At 40.9% G+C, this 20,797-nt stretch overlaps 1 protein-coding gene across 1 annotated transcript in view; it reads right to left on the reverse strand.

Moving 5' to 3' along the window:
* Positions 1 to 14,246, reverse strand: part of ADCY10 (adenylate cyclase 10 (soluble)) — a 77,285-nt gene extending 63,039 nt beyond the window's left edge. The window contains exons 1-8 of the mRNA XM_008575580.1: positions 14,099 to 14,246; positions 13,366 to 13,470; positions 11,702 to 11,740; positions 11,361 to 11,504; positions 9,477 to 9,682; positions 7,186 to 7,282; positions 3,471 to 3,559; positions 1,031 to 1,222 (exon numbers count right to left, since the gene is read on the reverse strand). Of these exons, the coding sequence (XP_008573802.1) occupies positions 1,031 to 1,222; positions 3,471 to 3,559; positions 7,186 to 7,282; positions 9,477 to 9,682; positions 11,361 to 11,504; positions 11,702 to 11,740; positions 13,366 to 13,470; positions 14,099 to 14,246 (1,020 nt within the window). The remainder of the gene's footprint in view (positions 1 to 1,030; positions 1,223 to 3,470; positions 3,560 to 7,185; positions 7,283 to 9,476; positions 9,683 to 11,360; positions 11,505 to 11,701; positions 11,741 to 13,365; positions 13,471 to 14,098) is intronic.
* Between the last annotated feature and the right edge of the window lie 6,551 nt (positions 14,247 to 20,797).

Here is a 20,797-nt window from a genome sequence, read left to right on the forward strand (position 1 = left end):
TCTGATGCAAATACCATCCCCATTCAAAGAGGGATAAACCAAGGCTCAGAGAAGTTCAATGACTTACTAAGGTCACACAGCTAGGGATTGTTGGAGCCATGTCTGCAAGACACTACAGACTGTTCTCATAGAGTTTATGCTCTTTTCTTAAGATACTCATGAGTGAGTATCGAAGAAAGTACTGGAGGGCACCAAGCTGGAAGTAATCGCTCCCCCGGAACTCTCGCAGCACACTGTTCATTTTTCTCATGTAGAATTTGCGCTTCCAACAATTTTAGTTGTTTGGCAGTATGTGTGAGCTACTCATCTTTGCTGCCCAGCCCTAGCTTTCAGTCTTCTACGACATGAATTCATTGAATTAGTGAGTGAGTGGATGTGGGGCAGGAATCAAGTGCTGAGATGGGGAATCATTTCTTACTAACACTTCCATGGTCATTTGTTTATCACATCGTTTTTCTCTGAACTGACTAAGAACAGATTGAAAACACTGGGAGCTGGAGCCCACTGCCCGCAAAGGATGGAAATGAGAGGGGAACTGAAGGTGTGATATGGCAAGCTTCCGGGGTGGGAGGGCTACTAGACACCTGACCTAAAATCCCTGGGAAATACAATACAGTTCGGGCTAGAGACATATGTATAGTGCATAGACTGGGAAGGCAGACTACCTGGGTTTGAACCCAGTCCCCACTTACTAGCTGGATGATCATGAGCAAAACCCACTCTTGCCTTGGCTTGGTACCCTCATCTCTACCTCAGCATCCCCATCCATAAAATGGGGATAATAACAAGAGCACCTACTGCTAAGAGAAGTCATGAGGATGAAACAAGTCAACGTATGTAAAGTGTTGAGGACAATGCCTGGTGCATAGTAAGTGCCATGCCCCCAATTTAAGCTGTTATAATTATAAGCAAAGACTGATCTTTCTAGGCTAAATTTCTGGTGTCTATTCCCTTCATCTCACCAGTGTGCTGGTCGATGGATGCTAACCTCAAACTGTTGGTAGGTTCCCATCCCTGAGTTCACATTTACCTTGTCAAACATGAAGACTTTATTGATTTGGCCTCGGAAGACCTTTAGGACAGAGTTGATGTGCACACAGGCATCCTGGATGGCAGGGCCTATGACTTCTGCTTTATTTTGCTCTTTGAAGATCAGGTTCACAAACACAATTGTCACTGGGCGAAGTTCAGACAAATAACCCCGAAGCTGTTTGTCATCAATCTGCAAGGTGGAGAGCAGCTTTCCTTAGCACGTGTCCTTGGCAGGATCTTTCTTCCTGACACCACCCCCACCCCGCTACCAGAAATCATCACCAGAAGAAAAGTAGCCTTTTGAGATTCTCTGGGGAAGCCAAAGTTAACAGTACATGTGAGGTACAACATGGCAGAGCCAGCCCACCGGAAGTCGAGCAGATGGAAACGGGATGCACTTTATCAAAATCTCTTTCAAAGGGAACTTATATACTTTCATTTTGGTTGGCAACCATTCCATTAGCACAACTGCAGGCTCCCTCATGCCAATATGAGACAGCACCGTAAGAGAAAGAATTACTGTTCCTCTTGGCTCTCTTATTTTTACAGTTTAGGGGGAAAAAATGGCATGCTATGTAATTCAACCTTATATTTTCATAGCCTGGTACTTCTGGAACATTGTCACATGTTATCCCACTCTATCTTCAAATGAAATAAAATCATTATTATTGTCCCCATTTTACTGATTAGTAATAGACATGGAGAAGAAACACAAGTTCCCAAGGCCACATGGGAGACAGTAGCAAACTAGAACCCAAATCTCCAGACTCGTAGTTCAACATTTCATCTAGGACACGCTCCTGCCTTTCTGGGGTGGCATGTGTCATTTGGCTCCCCTGTTCTCTCCAAGCCTATCCACAATAAGCACAGGGAAAAGAAAGGAGAGTGTTCCCAAATTATCCCTGCCAATCATCATCCCTGAATTTTGTTAAATTAAGTGCACAGCAAACCAGATGGGAGGAAATCATTGCATTTTCTTCCCCAAATAGCACAGAAACATTAGATTCTCTACTGACAATGCGAAGCATATGCTAGACGAAGGAGAGAATTGGTATAGGGAATAATGCAGCCACGCTTCCTAACTGCCCAGGATAGTCCTGGTTTCATGTAATTTTAATCTTTTCATTAAAGGTGATTTAATAATTTCTGACTGACCAATGTAATGATTTTCTCTGATTTTTCAAATAAATTCATTCACAAATTTAAAAATTATTGTTTCAGACCATGTGTTCTGAGTTTTGGCTTAAAAGACAAACAGGACCACAGTATCTCTAAGGACCTCCATTCTTTAGGTGCAGGGCAGGCCTTGGTAAAGTTATTGAAGGTTTGGCTTTTGCCTCCTTCAGCCCCTTTAGCTGTATCTCTTACCTGGTGTTCATTCTTCCTATCCACAATTTCCCCAGTGACTCACAGAGTCCATCTTATATCCCATTCCTGTAGACCTTGCTCTCAGATGGCTGCAGCTAAAGAAGCACAATTTACTATATCTCTTGAGAACAGAAGGGGGAACAGAGGGTGACTTTCTTGAGCTTCAAAAACCTTGAAGAGTCAAACAATTGCAGGCACTACAGGTAGTGTTTTTACATTGGGCTGAAGATGGAAGGGTGCATTCTGACACCTCCTCAACCCACACTAGGAAGGCCACTGCCCACTGGTCAGGCCTGCCTTACAAAGATTTCCTGCAGGACACAACTGCATTTTGAAGGGATTAAGTACTAAAACAGGCATACGTTAGGGGGGTGCATAGCCTGTGCAAAAATTCTAGGGTTCACAAGGCCAGGGTTTAAATCCTAGCAATACTTCTTACTTTACAACCTCAGGGAAGTTCCTAGTATCCTTCAGGTCTCAGTTTTCTCATACATAAAATGGGGATAAAGAGATCTACCAAGGACTATGAAGAATAAATACATGAAATAGCAGAGTGACTAGCATGTGGTGAGTGGTAAGAGATATAATTCACATGGATTAATATATTTGAGAGAGCCCAGATCTAAGAAAACAAAAAGGGAAAATTTTGGAGGGTAGAGGTAATTTGGCGTATTCTAATCACCTGAATTGTTAAATCTCAAGACTTAAAATCTAATGCAAGTGACTTAGAGAAACAGTTTACCAATTCTCATTCACTTTTATCTTTCTCCTATGCAGCATATGGAAAGGGTGACTATATGTTCTTATATGCTTGCAACAGCTCCAGTTTGCCCAGTTATATAAGGCAACACAGTTCTAGTTTATGCCTGTGTAATTATGTTTAAAGCCCCCTTTAACTCTTAAAAGCATCCTTATTTGAACAATAAATTTTGTAGTCACCTACATGTAGAGAATGTCTTTTTATTTCAGTGGAACTTTTTACCAGCTCCCGGTTTTGTTTTTTTTTAATCTTTCCAGCTATCCAAGATACCCTAAACCCCAAAAGCCAATAAATTCAATTATGAAAATACCTGCTTCAAAATGATTTCCATCACAAACTTTTGTAGAGACAACTCCAGTTCAGGATCAGACTCCAGCATGCACGCCAGCCTCAGGAGGCCTAAGAGGGCCAGAAGGAGGGACAGACTCAGAAAGGGAGTCTTTGCTGTACGATGCTAGACAGAAGATCCTCCCAGTCCCCACTCCCCTGGGCACTGGTCCGCACAGTTCAGTCAGGAGACTCCGGGAAACCTAGTGGCCCAAAAGGGGCTGGCTGGTTAGCTAACTTGGGAGAGCATGGTAACACCAAGGTCAAGGGTTCAGATCCCTGAACTGGAACCGGCCAGCCACCAATACCCTCTCCATAAAACAAAACATAAAGGGCCAAAGGAAGCCTAAAGAGGTTGCGTGTTTCCCAAAATTTAGTTGCGTGTAGCTCAAAACCCCATTCTAATTGTCATCCTGCCTTGGAACTTGGGGAGATTTTTTGCCTCTGGGCTTGATCTACGACTATTGCCACAGGAGATCAGAACAGACAAATGATGAGATGACAATAGAGGCGGGTGGTGACAGATGAAGGGGGAGATAAGAGTTGAACCAGCAGCAGGAGTAAGATTCAGGAGACTGGATTCTGATCACAGGCTTGATAGCAACTCACTGTGTGGCCCTGGACAGGTCACGTCACTGCCCTGGTTGTCTCTTACTGCCTTGCCTGGGAAAAAAGCAGTTGGGCTCCACTATCTCTGTGGTTCCCTTCACTATAATGGTTGATAGTTCCATGCTCTAGCAGAGACTAAGAGATGGTAGGAATGAGCTCAAACAAATCAAAAAATAAGGGAGAGAGAAATGATGAGAGGTTTTCAGAAGGAAATAGGATGATACTGTGTAAAAAAGAGATGAAAAATAAAGACAGAATGTGAAAGGAATATACATTAATCAGCAAACTTAATTTTATTTATTTATTTTTTTTCCTTTTTGTCTTTTTTCGTGACCGGCAACGGATCGCAGGAATGTGAAAGGAATATACATTAATCAGCAAACTTAATTTTATTTATTTATTTTTTTTCCTTTTTGTCTTTTTTCGTGACCGGCAACGGATCACAACCCTCAGTGTCGTGCCCGTACCGGACCGGGACCGGCAACAGGATCGCAACCCTCGGTGTCGTGCCCGCACCTCGCTCAGCCAGTGAGCGGCCGGTCTGTATGTGGGATCCAAACCCTTGGCGGGAGCGCCGCCGCACTCCCAAGCGGCGCACTGTAGCAGTGTGCCACCGGGCCGGCCCCAGCAAATTTAATTTTAAAACTCTTTATTGGTCACCTAATCTACTCAAAACACCATGCTAGGTACTGTCTGGGAATAAAAAAGTAATAAGGAAACTCGGGCTTTTCCCTTGAAGCACATATTGTCTCATTGAATATTCAAGTGTATGTATGGAAAAGTTAAATAGAAAAATAAAAGTAGCTAGGTCAAATAAGCTAACAGATTATAAGGACCAGAGAGGAAGTAGTGACCAATGTGAGCTGAAAAAAGCTTCACAGGAGAAATAGGAATTTAACTGGTTTTTTGAATGATTTATGGTATTTTACTAAAAGAATTGAGGAGAGCATGCCTAGCAGAGCAAAACAAGTTGGCTAAAGGCAAAAAAGAACACAACCTGTTAAAGGACTGAAAAGACTCTGGCCTGGCTGGAGTCCCAGGTGTGCACTGGAAGTTAAGAAGAAATGACATTGGGCCGGCCTGTGGCTCACTCGGGAGAGTGCGGTGCTGATAATACCAAGGCCATGGGTTCGGATCCCATATAGGGATGGCCGGTTTGCTCACTGGGTGAGAGTGGTGCTGACAACACCAAGTCAAGGGTTAAGATCCCCTTATCGGTCATCTTTATTAAAAAAAAAAAAAAAAGAAGAAATGACATTGAACAGACAGTGGAGAAAGGCAAGGAGCTCAGGAATAAGGGAGGAGTCGTGAAGGCCTGGATCATTATGGTGGCAAAGGAAAGGAACTCAGCCTCTGAGTTCAACCACCTAGCCAATTATTCACTCAATCATGTCTATGTAATGAAATTCCAGTAAAAACTCTGGACATCTGAAGCTCAGGCAAGCTTTCCTGGTTGGCAGTCATACATCACTGTGCCAGGAGGGGGATGCTTCCTGAAGACACAGAAGCTTTGTGTTTGGGACTTTCCTAGGCTTCACCCTACATGTCGCTTTATTTGGCCGGTCTTGATTTGTATCCTTTATAATAAAACCATAACCATAAGTGTAGCAATTTCCTGAGTTCTGTAGTCATGTTAGCAAATTATTGAATCTGAGGGCATTGAGGGAATCCTTAAATTTGCAGGCAGTTGGTCAGAAATGAAGATGGTGTATGAATCCCAGAGGTTGCAGCTGGTGTCTGAAGTGAGAGGAGTCTTGTGGAGGACTCAACCTATGAAATCCTGCACTAACTCCATGTAATTAACATAAAAATTACATTGCAGTATTGCAGTGCTCAAAATGGAGATGGGATAGGGTTGAGCTCAAGTAGTGTCACTGGGCTTTCTCCTTCATCTCTGGAGCTTCTGGGGTTCTTGGGCTTTCCTGATCAATATTCCTACAGTCCCCCTGTCCCCGAACCTCCACCCTGTTACCTAGTGCAACCTACTATTGTAATATTCAAAATATTCAAGACCTGTAACTTAAATGATGAGGAAAATGGTTCAAAGATGTTTCTGAGGTTTCCAGTTTGGATGAAGAAACAGTTTTTAGGGAAGGACAAGTAGCTTCAAGTTTAGACATATTAGAGTTGGGTGCCTGGTTGATATCCAGTGGAGATGGCCCATAGGTGGTTTTTTAAAATGAATTCAGAATAAAAGTCTTGGCTGAGTTCTGGCAGTTAGGATCAGGACTTGGGTGAGGCAAGCAACTTGCAGGATCTTGACAGTGAGTGCCTCCTTAAATTTTGTACCCTAGCCTGCCTCACCCTAGTCACACAGAAGTTCAGCATGAATGAATGGTTCACCAAGAAGTCAGTAGGGAAGACTAGAAAGTCAAAAACTGACCCCTGAAGTCACCAACATTTAAGGAATGGAAAGGAAACCAAGCAAAAGACCCTGGAAATGGGTGTTTGGAGGGTTAAAAGCAGAACTAGGAAAGAAGAATATTTTTGAACTCAAGGGAAAAAGGAGAAGATAATGTATAGAAAAAGAGAGTAATCTAAGGCCAACCACCTAGGATGAGGCCTGAGAAGAGGTTACCTGGTTTGGTAAGTCAACAGTCATTGGTGGTCCTGACATACACAGTCTCAGCTGACATAAGGGGAGGAAGGTGAAAGCTAGATGTCAGGAGCACAAGACTGAAGAGTAGGTGAGCACATACCCCGAGGTGTGTGCAGTTGGCATTTATTGGGTGAATAAATAAATGAGGGGATAGAAAAACAGGTGCAAAGAAATGTACAGATTACTCTTCTGAGAAGTTTTGTTGGTGAAGGTCAGGAGGGGAAAGTAGAGTTCAGAGAAGCTTTCTTTTTTCTTCCACCGTGGGGAAGACTTACAAATGTTTGGAAGACAAGGGAAAAGAGTCAGTTCTTTGAGAGAGGTGGAGGGTGCGAGCAGGGCTGTGCTTAGAACCCCTGTCCTGGAAAGTGGGAAGTAGGTCCCCTGGGCACTGTGTTGAGGAGTCTGCGCTTGTAATGGAGCTGCTGGCAGTGGTATCAGACTCTTCTGACCACTGGTAAGGCAAAGGCTCTTGTCCACGGAGGGTACTTACTTTTGTCACTGCCAGAAGGATAATAATTCATGAAGGTCATACACTTCGTGAAAAATTCATCAAAGTTAAAAGTAGGGGGCAGTTTTAAGAAGTTAACCTAAATAAAATAAAGTGAGAAGTTTTTTATTATTGTGTGGGTTGTCTGATCCTTTGAAAGTAATTTCTCAGCGGAGAGTCAAGGAGTATGCTTTTGAATGTCTAGGATATGGTGAATAGTGATTAGCATCCTTAAACACCAAAGATCTTCAATTTATAAAATTGAAACTTTTTTTTTTTTAAAGATGACCAGTAAGAGGATCTTAACCCTTGACTTGGTGTTGTCAGCACCACGCTCTCTCAAGTGAGCCACGGGCCATCCCTATATAGGGATCCAAACCCGTGGCCTTGGTGTTATCAGCACCACGCTCTCTCAAGTGAGCCACGGGCCATCCCTATATAGGGATCCAAACCCGTGGCCTTGGTGTTATCAGCACCACGCTCTCCCAAGGGAGCCACGGGCCAGCCCTAAAATTGAAATTTTAAACTGACAATTTATGAAGTTTTTCCAATTATTCATTAAGATGTCAGTGTTCAGTGTATACACACAGCCAGCCATTTCAGGGAACTAGTCTTTATACTTTTCCACACTTAGAACTTTTTTTTCTGTTTTTTTTTTTTTCCTTCTTAATATTTTAATTCAGATAAAACCTGATTAAATTGTACACCGTTTCTTTCTTGTAAGTGTTAAAGGACAAAGGGGGCTAATGCCCAAAAAGGTATTAGAAACATCACCAGTGATAAGACATATTGAGATTATGAACCCCAGGATATGATAATACACTAAGAATAGTATAATCTTGTTTTTGTGGTATTCTTGCCCCCTAAAATGCATAAACTTAGTTCAATAATGAGAAAAACATTAGGCAAAACCAAATGGAGGCCATTTAACAAAATAACTGATCAACACTGTTCTTAAGTGTCAAGGTCATAAAAGACAAGAAAGACTGAAGAACTGTTACAGACTGCAGGAGACTAAATAAAAACAACAAAATGCAATGTGAGATCATGAATAGAATCCTTGGACACTGAACTAAGCACATTAGTGAAAAAACTGGTGAAATTCAAATAAAGTGTTTAATTAGTGAGTAGTATTGTACCAATGTCAGTTTCCTGGTTTTGACTATTGCACTCTGTCATGTAAGATGTTAACATTAGGGGAAGTTGGGTGAAGGATATACAGAAATTCTCTGCATTATTTTTATAACTTTTCTGTAAGTGTAACATTAGTTCAAAATTAAAACAATTTTTTTTTTCTTTTTTTTTAAAGATGACCGGTAAGGGGATCTCAACCCTTGGCTTGGTGTTGTCAGCACCACACTCAACCAGTGAGCAAACCGGCCATCCCTATATAGGATCCAAACCCGCGGCCTTGGTGTTATCAGCACCGCACTCTACCGAGTGAGCCACGGGCCGGCCCTAAAATTAAAACAATTTTTAAAGGTATAAAGAGTGACTGAAGACAGTGGGGAACAGGGTGTTGCTGTGAGCCAGTGAGGCCATGCAGCTGGGATGTGCACCACTGCGGGGACTGTGAATGAGGGCTGCTGGTGGAGAGGGTGTGGACTGACGCATCAGGGTGGGGAGACTTCCATCTTCACCAGCATCTACAGGGATTCTCTGTCTTCTCCTTTTTTCTGCCAAACAGTCCCATTCCTTGGACTCATTCAGCAGCACGGCTCTTCTCCCTTTTCATACCCTCAAAGTTCAGGTTCTCTAACTGGCCATTCCCCAAGGACGGTTCTGCTTGTAGTCAATTTCAACTTAACTATTATTTTCTACTAGGCAGAGCCACAGGAAAAGTCTTTCTCCTCTCACTAACCTTTGCTGTACTTACTCACCTCCAATCCTCACCTTCAGTGATTCTTCGCCCTGGCTTAGGATGTTACTGGGTAACAAAAGTGAAGGCCAATGGCAGTCCTCAAAACTACTCCCCTCTGCTCCCAGAGAATAGCCAGCAGACCCCTTTCCTGTTTCTCAAGGAAGGACATAGCCCCCCAAAAGAACCCAATACCCAAATTCCACATCCTTAGTTACCCACAAAGAGGCCTAATCATTTCCTTCTTGAGCTTACAAGCCTTGCTTCTCCCAGAGGAGTTGTTCTGGACTAAAGCCTCCCTAGCCTAACCCAGACTGACACAGTCCAGTCTCCAGCTCAGGAGCTTCAGGGAACCGGCCTTCCCAGTGGCTCTTCTGGCAGGGAGCCCCTGGCACAAACTAGCAGGGCTTACTGCAAGCAGCAGCATCACACCTACCTTAACTGCTCTCTGATCTGGAATCCTCTCAATTTCAATCATGCTCCGGTCACAAAGCTGCCAGCAGTTTGGTGACATAATGACATCATTCATCTGTGCCATGTTCTGTGCACGGCGCACATCATCCACCGCCTGGCCAATCACCAGAAAGTGGTTGCGTGTTTCGTCTCCAAAGACCAACACGGTGATGTGGCCGGCAGCCAGCCCTGGCAAGAAGGCAAGCAACAGGTTTGCACAAGAAGTTCTGGCTTATTCCCCAGCAGCACTAGTTCTTGGAAAAAAATTAGAATCTTGATGGGACTATACTAACTACCTCAGAGCAAAATTTCATTTCTAAAATTTTACATAAGAATCAGAGAATGCCTCTTCCAGGCCCAGGCCTTCCAAACTTCCTCTTCTTCCAAAGCTAGAAAGTTCAGCTACTAGTTTTTGCCTTTCTGTGACATATATCTCCCCAGATGGCTTTCTCAGCCCCAGAAGTTATTTTATGTTTTCTTCCATTTATTTATAGTTAAGGCAACAGAGAACAATATTAATAATTCCTATTTGGGGAGGATGTGTATTTTATCAGATATTGAGGCTTTAACTAAAAAGAAACCCTTAGGGTCAAATATCAGACAACAGGCAGGGTGGGGGGGAAATAGGCACTTGACAGTCCCATCCCCACAAGGATTTCTCTGTCTTCGAGTTGGGAGATGAAAGCTTTGATGCCCAAGCAACAGAAGACAGATGTTGTAAAATATGACAGGTACACAAAACATATATATAAATGAACTAAGAGTGACACACAGTTCTTTTCATGACTATAATATAATCAAAGTTTGTTTGTATCTTTGGTCTCTGCTGTGCTGATTTATCAATGCTGACTTTCCCTGATACGATATATGGTTTGTTTTCCATGTGAAACACACTGATGCTTAGATTCACTAAAAGAAAAGGTACTGGAAGCTACCTCTCTAGCAGCCAATTGGCATGCCCATGAGGGGGTTGGGTTCTCAGCATGCTTGAAGGATAATACATCAGATTCCCTGTGTGTTCACTTGGAAAAAATATTCAATATTATAAAGACTTTGGTGTTTTTTCAACAAAATATGCAACTTACTTGGAAATTTTAAATAACATCAAAAGGGAGCATAGGTTAAAGAAGGTTGAGAAACAGTTAATTGGATAACCTCTGATGATCCCATCAGCTCTGATACTTGAGAATTATAAATTTTACAAAGTTTGGTTAGGCAGAAGCTAACACCAGCAGCACCAGCAGTAGCTCTTGTTATTACTCATTTACACCTCTCAGAATCTCATTCCTCATGATGCCTGTACCTCAGGACTGTGGGGAATGACATAATGTGTTATGTCTCCAATGCAAGATGGAAATGTGTATGATTGTTAACTATATTACACGTAGGGCCTTAAGAAGCCCTATATAGAGGTGGAGATGTGTTGTAGGCTGACCTGTTAAGCTTTCCTTGCACATCATTCTTAGGAAGAGGGGGATAACAGTCTCATGTCACTGCTGAATCTACGTAATGACAGGCTACTCTCTATTGTACTTAATTTACACAACTTGACAAGCAGCAGCAAGATAAAAAATAACAGCAACAGTAGTAATAAAGACTATTTTGTTGAGTGGTTACTATGTGCCAAGTATTTACTAACTAATTTGCCTTTTTGTAATAGCCTATTAGGTAGATATAATGATTGGCCCAAATTCTCTTAACTGGTAAGTGAGGGAGCCAAAATTCACATTCTGGTCAGCCTCACTCCCAAGATCAAGGCATGGGCTGAGCTGCCATGGTCCACCATTTTCTCTTTGGGAAAGAGGTACCCCAGGAGTCAGGCCCATATCCAAACTGCTATAGCATCTGCTCTTTCTCAAATGCTTACCTATCTTGACTTGGACATCTGGGCTTTCTTCAGACTCCTGTGTCTTAAACAATCCATGGATCTCCAGGCTACATTTAATTACCACCGTGATAATGTTTTTCAGCTGCTTTCGTTCTACCTTCCACAGGGCTAACAGCGCATCACCTTTAAGAGAGAGACACACTGGGGGCTTTTGACTGGCCCTGGGGGTCAGTCTATTTGGTATAAGATCTGTGCAGAGACTTACAAATATTCTTCAACCCAGCTCTCGGCCACTGTTTTCTCTGAGATGCCTCCTTTGTCACAGCACAGGCACCTCAGCACTCTTTTCTTATCCCTCCCATCTCAGTAAGCCTCCATACCTGCAAATTTTAGGATGTCTCCTCCAAAAATCAACACTTCTGAGAAAAAAGAAATAATAAATTAAGTCAAACTCTGAGTCCTTAAAGCTAGTAAAATGAATTCATTCTTCATTAGTAGAATAAAAACTGGGTCAAGAGCACAGCAATTCAGAGAATAGACTTATACTAAAGAAGTCATTTCAGACAAGTCACTTAACCGGTTTGGGTTAAACCCATTTTTCCTCAACTGTAGAGTGAGTACAGTGAACCAGATTATGTCTATGCTCCATTTCTGTGAATGGGAAAAGTCAGGAAAGAGGGGAGTGAGGTTTCTGAGAGACCTGAGAACAGCTGCCCTCCTCCCACAAATCAGTGGAATGCTTTTAATTGATCAATATATGTTTTAGGCTGGGGCTTGAGTGAGCATGGGTAGGTAGATGAGTGACAGGACTCCACATGAACTTCAAGTCAGGAAGTGCAGCAATCACAACCATAGTCAACTTGGGTTTTGCTTATTATTGACTGATGTTTTGTTTATCTAAACTTTGTAGTACAAATGGTCATTTTTTTCTTAGTTATGCATCATCACAAATTTGTTGAGCACTGTATTAGTCTGTATCTGTTGCTTATAACAGAATACCTGAAACTTGGTAATTTGTAAAGAAATTAAATTTATTCCTTACAGTTTCTGAGGTTGGGAAGTCCAAGGTCAGGGAACACATCTGGTGAGGACCTTCTTCTACAGCGATGCAGGGTATTACGTGGTAAATGGGCTGAGCAAGAGAGCTAACCTGCTCACTCACTCTCCTTATAACGCCATCAGAACCACACCCATGAGCACCCATTAAACCATCAACTTATTACTCCATGAATGGTTCAATCCATTCACTAGGGCACCGTCCTCACAATCTCATTACCTCTTAAAGCCCTCATCTTTCAAATACCATAACTGGATTTTCCCACCCTCAACACTATTACAATGGAGATCAAGCTTCAATGAGTTTTGGGAGGATAGTCAATCCACAGCAAGCACCTATTGTGCCAAGTGGATGCAAAAAGGAATTAAACATAACTTCTTCTTTTAAGGACCATTAAATTTTGTCTGGTGGGTAACATTAAGGTATTACCAGGGAACTTAGAGCCTGATAAAGCACTAGACCTAGAGTTTACCTTAACAGAGTAAATCCTTTTCTTCATGAATAGTTTAAATTAACAATGCAAAGAAGATGTCAGGCTGAGGTTGAAAAGGGGGCCCCCTTTTCAGTTAGCTGTAGGTGCTTCAGAATCCATCATCAGGAGACAAATTACTGACACGGTAACTATAAATCCTTCTCATCTATTCATTCAAGAAACTTTTACTATGTTTACTGACATACTGATGCTAGCTTTTAAAAATATTTGAATATATTGAATATAACTAAAAGCATTACTACTACAGTTCTTTTAAAAGGAGTCTGTAATTCAGCCCTTTAACTAACATGAAACACCCTTTCCCTCGGGTAGTCTGTATTATATTCCTTCAGTTGTACTGTATCATGTTTCAAAAGAGACTGGTTTCATACACATTTCATCAGGAAAATGAAGAGTGCTAAGCAATTGCACTCTGTTAAGTTTTATACCCAACAAATACGGAAAAAACAATGGGTTGAAATATTCTCAAGCCAGAAACCTATGGGAACACTTACTCTCCACTATGGCACTTATGTAGTAGTTGAGGATCTCCACCAACTGCTCAGCCCCTCGGTCCATGTACATGGATGTGCTGAACTTCTCAGTCATTGCAGTAAAACCTGTAATAAAGGTGCAGCTGGTTTCTCTGACTGTTTGGAGGAACCAAACAGAGTCGGTAGAGGACTGTGCTGGAGCATTGGCTTTTAAGAACTGGAGACGTTTCTTCTTAATGATATTTGTGGCTTGTCAAGGGTCGGACATGCAGCTTCCTCTACCTATGTTTATTATTTTAAGGATCAGAGAAAGGCTCCAGATATCTCTTCCTTACAAATTCTCAACTTGTACAGTGATGACTGTAGTTCCTTTAACTGGGAATAAAACTTTCATTTCATGATAATGAAAACACTCACATTTCAAACACTTGGTCAGTTTTGACCGGGATGTGTTTGGGCGTTGGGGGGTTGAGTCAGTGAAGTTGGAGCAGGGAATAGAGCCTGAAGTCCCAGGCGTGCGACTTGGGCATCTTAAAGATGTAACCATGATTGGAAGTGCTGGGTAAGGGAAGATGAGAGAGAGCAGGTACACAGGTTATCCCTCCCTCCTGTGTTCTCAGTGGAGAATATCTGCTGTCACAGCACAGGAGCTCAAAAATGGCGTCCCCACCCTGCAATCAATCAGCTCTGCATGTGAATTCTGATGGCAGCCCATTGTTCACACACATTAAACAAATATCCCTTTTGCACTTGCCTGAAATATCAACAAACATTAGGACTCCATCAAAATAATCCAAACAGGGCCGCTCTGGAGAGAAATCGCCATAGACAATGAGGTCTGGTAAATGAGCTGCTATTCTGACAATGGCCCGGTCCTGTGATTTTTCTCCTCCAGTGTTCATGTTCAAAGCAAATGTTCAAGACTTTATGGTGACAGGAAGTAGTCCCCAGATAGCCTTCTAGAAAGAAAAGTTGGGAATGAAGGACATCTGGCATGCACATTTACTGACTTTCCTATTTCTTTTTCTCTATTTGCTTTGTTCTAACCTGTGGTCTGCTTATTTAGGTGATTGGTGATAATGCCAGAGTTGTTGAGTCACACTTCAAGAGGAAATAAAAAAAAAAAAATTCAATAGTACAAAGTGGGCTAGACGATTAGCTCAGTTGGTTAGAGCATGGCCTCGTAACACCAAGGTCAAGGGTTCAGATCCCCTTACTGGCCAACCATCAAAAAAATAAAATTTAATTAAAAAAAAAAAAAAGCAGAAGGGCCAATTTTCTGAGCAGAGGAAAAACCCTCATAGACTGGACCTACAACCCTGAACAGCTGTGACATAAATGAGCCCCGTTACAAAGAGGATGGGGTGAAAGAGGGTAGCCTAATGGGGCCATACATTTTCATGAATGGGGACACCCTCATTGTGCAAGTCCTGGTAGAGGGGGCCAGTAACACTCTTCGCTCAGGCCATACTCCTTTCCCCTCTCTCCTCAGATTTCCTTTTCCTCTAGCCCACCCTTTTGGTCTCTCATCTTTTCACCCTTTTTTTGGGAAAAAAAAAAAGTGTACATGTGAGTCTATGTGTGTAAATATTTATATGTGGGTGACTATTAGAGTAAAGCATTATATATAAGAAAGAGATCAAGTGTACTAAGGAATAATGTTAAATATACAGAGGGAAAGATTTCAAAGCAGGAAAGAGTGTGTGTGTGTGTGTGACACCTGGAATGATAGAAGGCCTTAAGTAATAAGTGAGAGGAAGTGTTGAAATTTCAATTTGCTGGGCCGGCCTGTGGCTCACTCGGTAGAGTACGGTGCTGATAACACCAAGGCCGCGGGTTCAGATCCTATATGGGGATGGCTGGTTTGCTCACTAGCTGAGCGTGGTGCTGACAACACCAAGCCAAGGGTTGAGATCCCCTTACCGGTCATCTTTAAAAAAAAAAAAAAAAAGAAATTTCAATTTGCTGACCAGTTCTGAAAAAACTAGGATTTCCTAAGGCCTTCCTTTAGCTGCTGAGGCAGATTAAATGCTCATGCCTAAATGTTGTAAAAATCATGCTCTAACAGCCTGAACAGTAATAGCAACTCCAATTTCTTCAGAGCAATCCAAGTTCCTGTAACAGGCGATACAGAAAATAAGAGAATTTTTTTTTTTAAAGGAACTGTTGTTTTGGTTTAATTCTGACCAGCTGGGCGGAAATGGTTAGTAATTCCAACCAGACATAGGTCATACTGGGATGCATAAGAGTTAGAAGGAAAAAGTGTGTCAGTCACATATATTCCTTAGATTTAAGGAAAACATTCTTTTTTAAAGTCAGGGAAAACATGAGTATACTTAACAGATAAACTTAAAATGTATAGACATCTCTAAAAATGAGTACTAAGGGCCGGCCCGGTGGCGTACTGCTACAGTGTGCCGCTTGGGAGCGCGGCGGCGCTCCCGCCGAGGGTTCAGATCCCACATACAGACCGGCTGCTCACTGGCTGAGCGAGGTGCGGACGCAACACCGAGGGTTGCAATCCCGTTGCCGGTCCCGGTCCGGTATGGGCGCAACACTGAGGGTTGCGATCCGTTGCCGGTCACGAAAAAAGACAAAAAGGAAAAAAATAAATAAATAAATAATAAATAAAAATGAGTACTAAACATTAGATACTGGATAACTTTTTAAAGGAAAAGCTCTGGTGAACTCAAATATTAGGAAGTGAACAAAAATAGAAGGAGAAGCATATAACTAAGGTTAATAAAAAGCATAACATTAAACACTCAATAAAAACTATAGCATGTAACAAGAAGTCAATAGAAAACAAATAAATCAAGTAAATAATTTCAGATAGTGAATTTGATAAGTGTTATATGAACTTTTAAGAAGGGTGTGAGAAAACTGAATGCCCAGAATGAGCTGAGACTTAAGAAAAATGCTAAAGTTAGGACAACCTAGATAGCTTTTTAGGCTTTGTTGAAAGCGAAGAAATTAATAAAAGATGAATAAGGACAAAGCTTAAATATGGTGTACTACACAACTCTTCTTTTCTTTCTGTCTTCTCCACCATAGAGAATTAAAAAGTATAACAAATACTGCTAAGGAAGAATTGAAATCCAAGATAAGTAGTGATAAAGCACCCAGTCATTTAAAATAAATAGCCAGCCCCGGACAACTTATATAGACAATTCTGAAAGAACCAACAGAAATAATGACAGTAATCTCAAAAAATAATGGAGAACAAGAGATGATTTGGAAAACTGCAGATGTGCACATTCTCTTCTGGATTTCAAAAGGTGAGGCTACCTGTGAATTCCAGAAAGCACAGACTGGTAAACATGGTGTATCAGTCAAGGTAATCTAGGTTATACTTTATGAATGAATTTCTTGTTCATTTCCTGCTCATACTATATGTCCATTGTGGGTTAGCTGGGACTGTCCTCTACCTTCACTTTGGGATTTGGACTGGGACATTTTCAATGGGAAAGGCAGTGGGAAAGAGGATGCAGTGGGATTGACTCATTCTCCTCCCAGAAGTGACATATTTCACTTCTACTTATGACATTGACCAAAGCAAGTTACAAGAAAACACCTACTATCAAGCAGGCAGTGCAGTGCAATCCTACCATTGTGCAACAGGAGAGAGAGTTGAAATATTTGTGAGCAGCCTCAATGGTTATACAGATCAGCAAGAGGTGATTATAATGAGTCAAATGGATACAAAGCCAAGAGCAAGCTACCTGTTTTTCTTTTTTAAAAGGGTTATTAAAATTTTAAATCAAGAGAATGCTATAGACAACGTATATCTTGACTTTAACAAGGCATTTGACCAAATTTCTTATGTCCTTGTGGGTATAGTATAAAATTATAGGAATGATGAAAATATAGTTAGCTGGTTAACAATCACATCTAAGGGATATTGATTAGTGTTCCAGTGTCAACTCAGAGGGAAGCCTCCAGGGAATGCTAGAGGATTTTGATAAAAAGATAATTGGAAGTAAAGCCATTATGGAGAACAGCATGGCAGTTCCTCAAAAAATTAAAAATAGAACTGCCAGGTGATCTAGCAATCCCAGTTCTACATATATATCCAAAGGAATGAAATTAGTATGTCAAGATAGATCTGCACTCTTGTGTTCACTGCAGAACTTTTCACAATAGCCAAGATAAGGAAATCAACCTAAGTGCCCATGGAGAAACAAATGTATAGAAAATATGGTGCATGTACACACACACACACACACACAAAGGGATACTATTCAGCTTTAAAATAGAAGAAAATCCTGTCATCTATGACAGCATAGATGAACCTAGCGGACATTTTGGTGAGTGAAATGAGCTAGACACAAAGACAAACACTGCATAATCTCACATATGTATGGAATCTGGGAAAGTCAACTCATGGAAGCAGAGAGTGGAATGGTGGTTGCCAGGGGCTGGGACTGGGGTGGGGGAATGAGAAGATGTTGGTCAAAGGATACAAAGTTTCAGTTAGACAAGATGAGTAAGTTCTGGAGATTTTGCATACAGCATGGCGACTATAGTTAATAATGGATTGTATACTTCAAAATGGCTAAGAGAGTAGACCTTAAATGTTTTCACCACAAAAAAATAAGCATGTGAGGTGATGGATATGTTAATTAGCTTGCTTTAATAATTTCACAATGTATTCATATAACAAAATATCACATAGTACCCTGTAAATATGCAGTTTTTATTTGTCAATTCTACCTCAATAAAGCTGGGGGGGAAATAAATAAAATTTTAAAATATTTAATTGGAGAGAGAGCTATTGCTCTAAATGACAGAACCAGGGTCTTAAAATATGTTACTAACTGAAATAACAATGAAATTTAAGAAGAATAAATGCAAAGTGCTGTGTTTAGAGTTAAATCAAGTGTATAAGCACATGGTGTGAAAAACTACATTTACTCCAAGTTAATGCTATCTTTCAGGAATCTTTTATTGAAACATAACATACATGCAGAAAAATGCACAAATCTTAACTGTACAGCCTGAATTATTATAAAATAAACAAATCCACATAAGACCCACTCATATCAAGAAAGATAACATTATCAACACTTCAGAAAGCCCTTCTAATGCCATTTCCCAGTCATTCTCCCACTATTCTCCCCAAAGGGAACCTCTCTCTTGGTTTCTAACACCATAAATCACCTTTACCAGTTTTTTTTAACTTTATGTAAATAGAATCATACAATACCATTTTTTTCTTAAATGTTTGTAATATTTATCCATGTTGTTATGTGTACAAGAATTGGTCTTTATCAGTGCTGTATGGTATACCATCACCTGATCACACCACAAAGTATTTATGCATTCTACTATTGACATGTGGGTTGTTCCAATTTTAGGCTATTAGGAATAATGCCACTAAGAATATTCTTGAATATGTGTTTTGGTGACCATATGTATGCTTTTCTCTTGGGTATATACCTAGAAATAGAATTGCTGGGTCATAAGATACATACATATTGAACTTTAGTAGATCTTGCCAATGGTTTTCCAAAGTGGTGGCTTGAATTTACACTCCCACAAGCAAGATATGAGAGTTAAGTTGCTGTGTATCCCACCCAACACTTGCTATTTTCAGTCTTTTTAAGTTTTAGCCATCTTGGTACAGAAGTGCTGGTATCTGTGGTTTTGTGTTTCCCTGGTGGTACTAATGAAATTAAGCACATTTTCATATGTTTGTTGTCCATTTGTATGCAATGCAATCTTAAGGTACATAAGCAGTGTTCAAATCTGATCCAGAGGATTGGGTTTGGTCTGCCCACTTTATTTCAAGTTTGTTGACTATGGAACACAAGGAATGATGGGAGAGATTGGAAATTAGTCAGGAGATGATGATGTTTGGGTTAAAATGGTAGTTTTCTTCAAATATTTGGAATGAAATGTGAAAGTAGTGGGGTAAGGAGGAGACACAGGTCCCCATACGAAGTCCAACGTGGGCCCCTTCAGTCACCAAAAGAACACACTGACTTTTGCCCTGATAGGGATTTGGTTTGGCTAAGCAAGAATAAAGTTCATGGGGGAGGTGAAGAGGGAAAGGAAAGGTGGTATTTTTTCCTTCAGTGGAGGGAGCTAGTTTATTAAAGAATAAGCGATCTTAAACAGTATGTTTTTTGTAGACATAGATACTCTTTCGAGGCTTCTACAGATGTGCTGAGCAGACACAGAACTGAGATAGGTCAGAACTGAGCAGAATGTCTCTATTCTTTCCTCCTTTCCCCTCCCCCATTCCTCCCTTCCCCCCAACCAACAACCCTACTACCAGCCCCTTCAATCTTGACAATACCATACCCTCTTCACACATACAGTATAGACTACTTTTAAGTTTTAACACCATAGTTTAAGTTTTAACACCATATGGAAAGTGGGTTGGATTTATTCTTTTCTGCTCCAGAAGGATCACCTAGGATCAATGACTGGCAATCACTGGGAGGTAAATATAAACAATGTGATGATGAATGTTCAAATTGGGTGGTCTTAAGAAGTGTTGGATAGCTATCTGCCTGTGAGGCTAGAGGCGATTCTTCTACTTAGTGGGAAGATGAATTAGATCATTGCTTAGATTCCATTGTTTTAAATAAGGTGATTTGAGAGCTTGGACAGAGTTTTCTGTTTATGATTACTAAGCAAGGAAAGTAGGTGCATTTTGAGATGATGACAAATGCAGAAGTGAAACTAGAAGAAGAAAATTATTTGTTTATGGACTCAAAAGGCAGAGACATCTAAAATGAATACCTGGAGTTTTTCTTATGAACACCCAAAGAGGACAATAGACATTTTATATTTTAGAAGACTTCTTTAAAGTCTTCTGCTTTAAGTTTTGCAAGAACAGAAACTGATTAGTGATAGAGATATTTACTTTCTATAGGCACATACCACATTGTAGTTATGATTTATTGAGACCTTTTTATGTGAAGCATTTTACATAGATTGCTTCATTGAATCCTCAAAACAGCATTATGAAGTAGACCTGATCCCCATTTTATACATATGGAAACTGAAACTCAGACATATTAACTTGTCCTAGGCCACATAGCTGGACAACCCAGATCTGCAGGACTTGAAAGTCCCCGCTATATCCCACTTGTATATGCTGTATGACACTTTGGGTATGTTTACGACCTAGAGAAAGATGTATTTAATTTTAGAGCACTTTCAATGCATGTTGATGGGACCCTCATCAATCATTTGACCGACTCTATCACAGTGAAAAACAGAGCGTGAAGACTGGGCACTGAGGAAGCCGGCTAGGAATGAGGACACCTAAATGAAAGAGCAAACAGGTAAATGAGCCCCCCCAGGATATACCAAGAAAGAGTTGCCTGAATGAAGGAGTTTGTACAGTTTTGCTCTGTTTAAAGAAAACTCAGCAGTACCCACAAATTAAATTAAGGAGAAATTAGGGATTAATTCTATCCATTATTGTTTCTCATCTATT

This window comes from Galeopterus variegatus, unplaced genomic scaffold (genome assembly GCF_000696425.1).
Source record: "Galeopterus variegatus unplaced genomic scaffold, G_variegatus-3.0.2 Scaffold1209, whole genome shotgun sequence".
NCBI classification, from domain to species: Eukaryota; Metazoa; Chordata; class Mammalia; order Dermoptera; family Cynocephalidae; genus Galeopterus; species Galeopterus variegatus.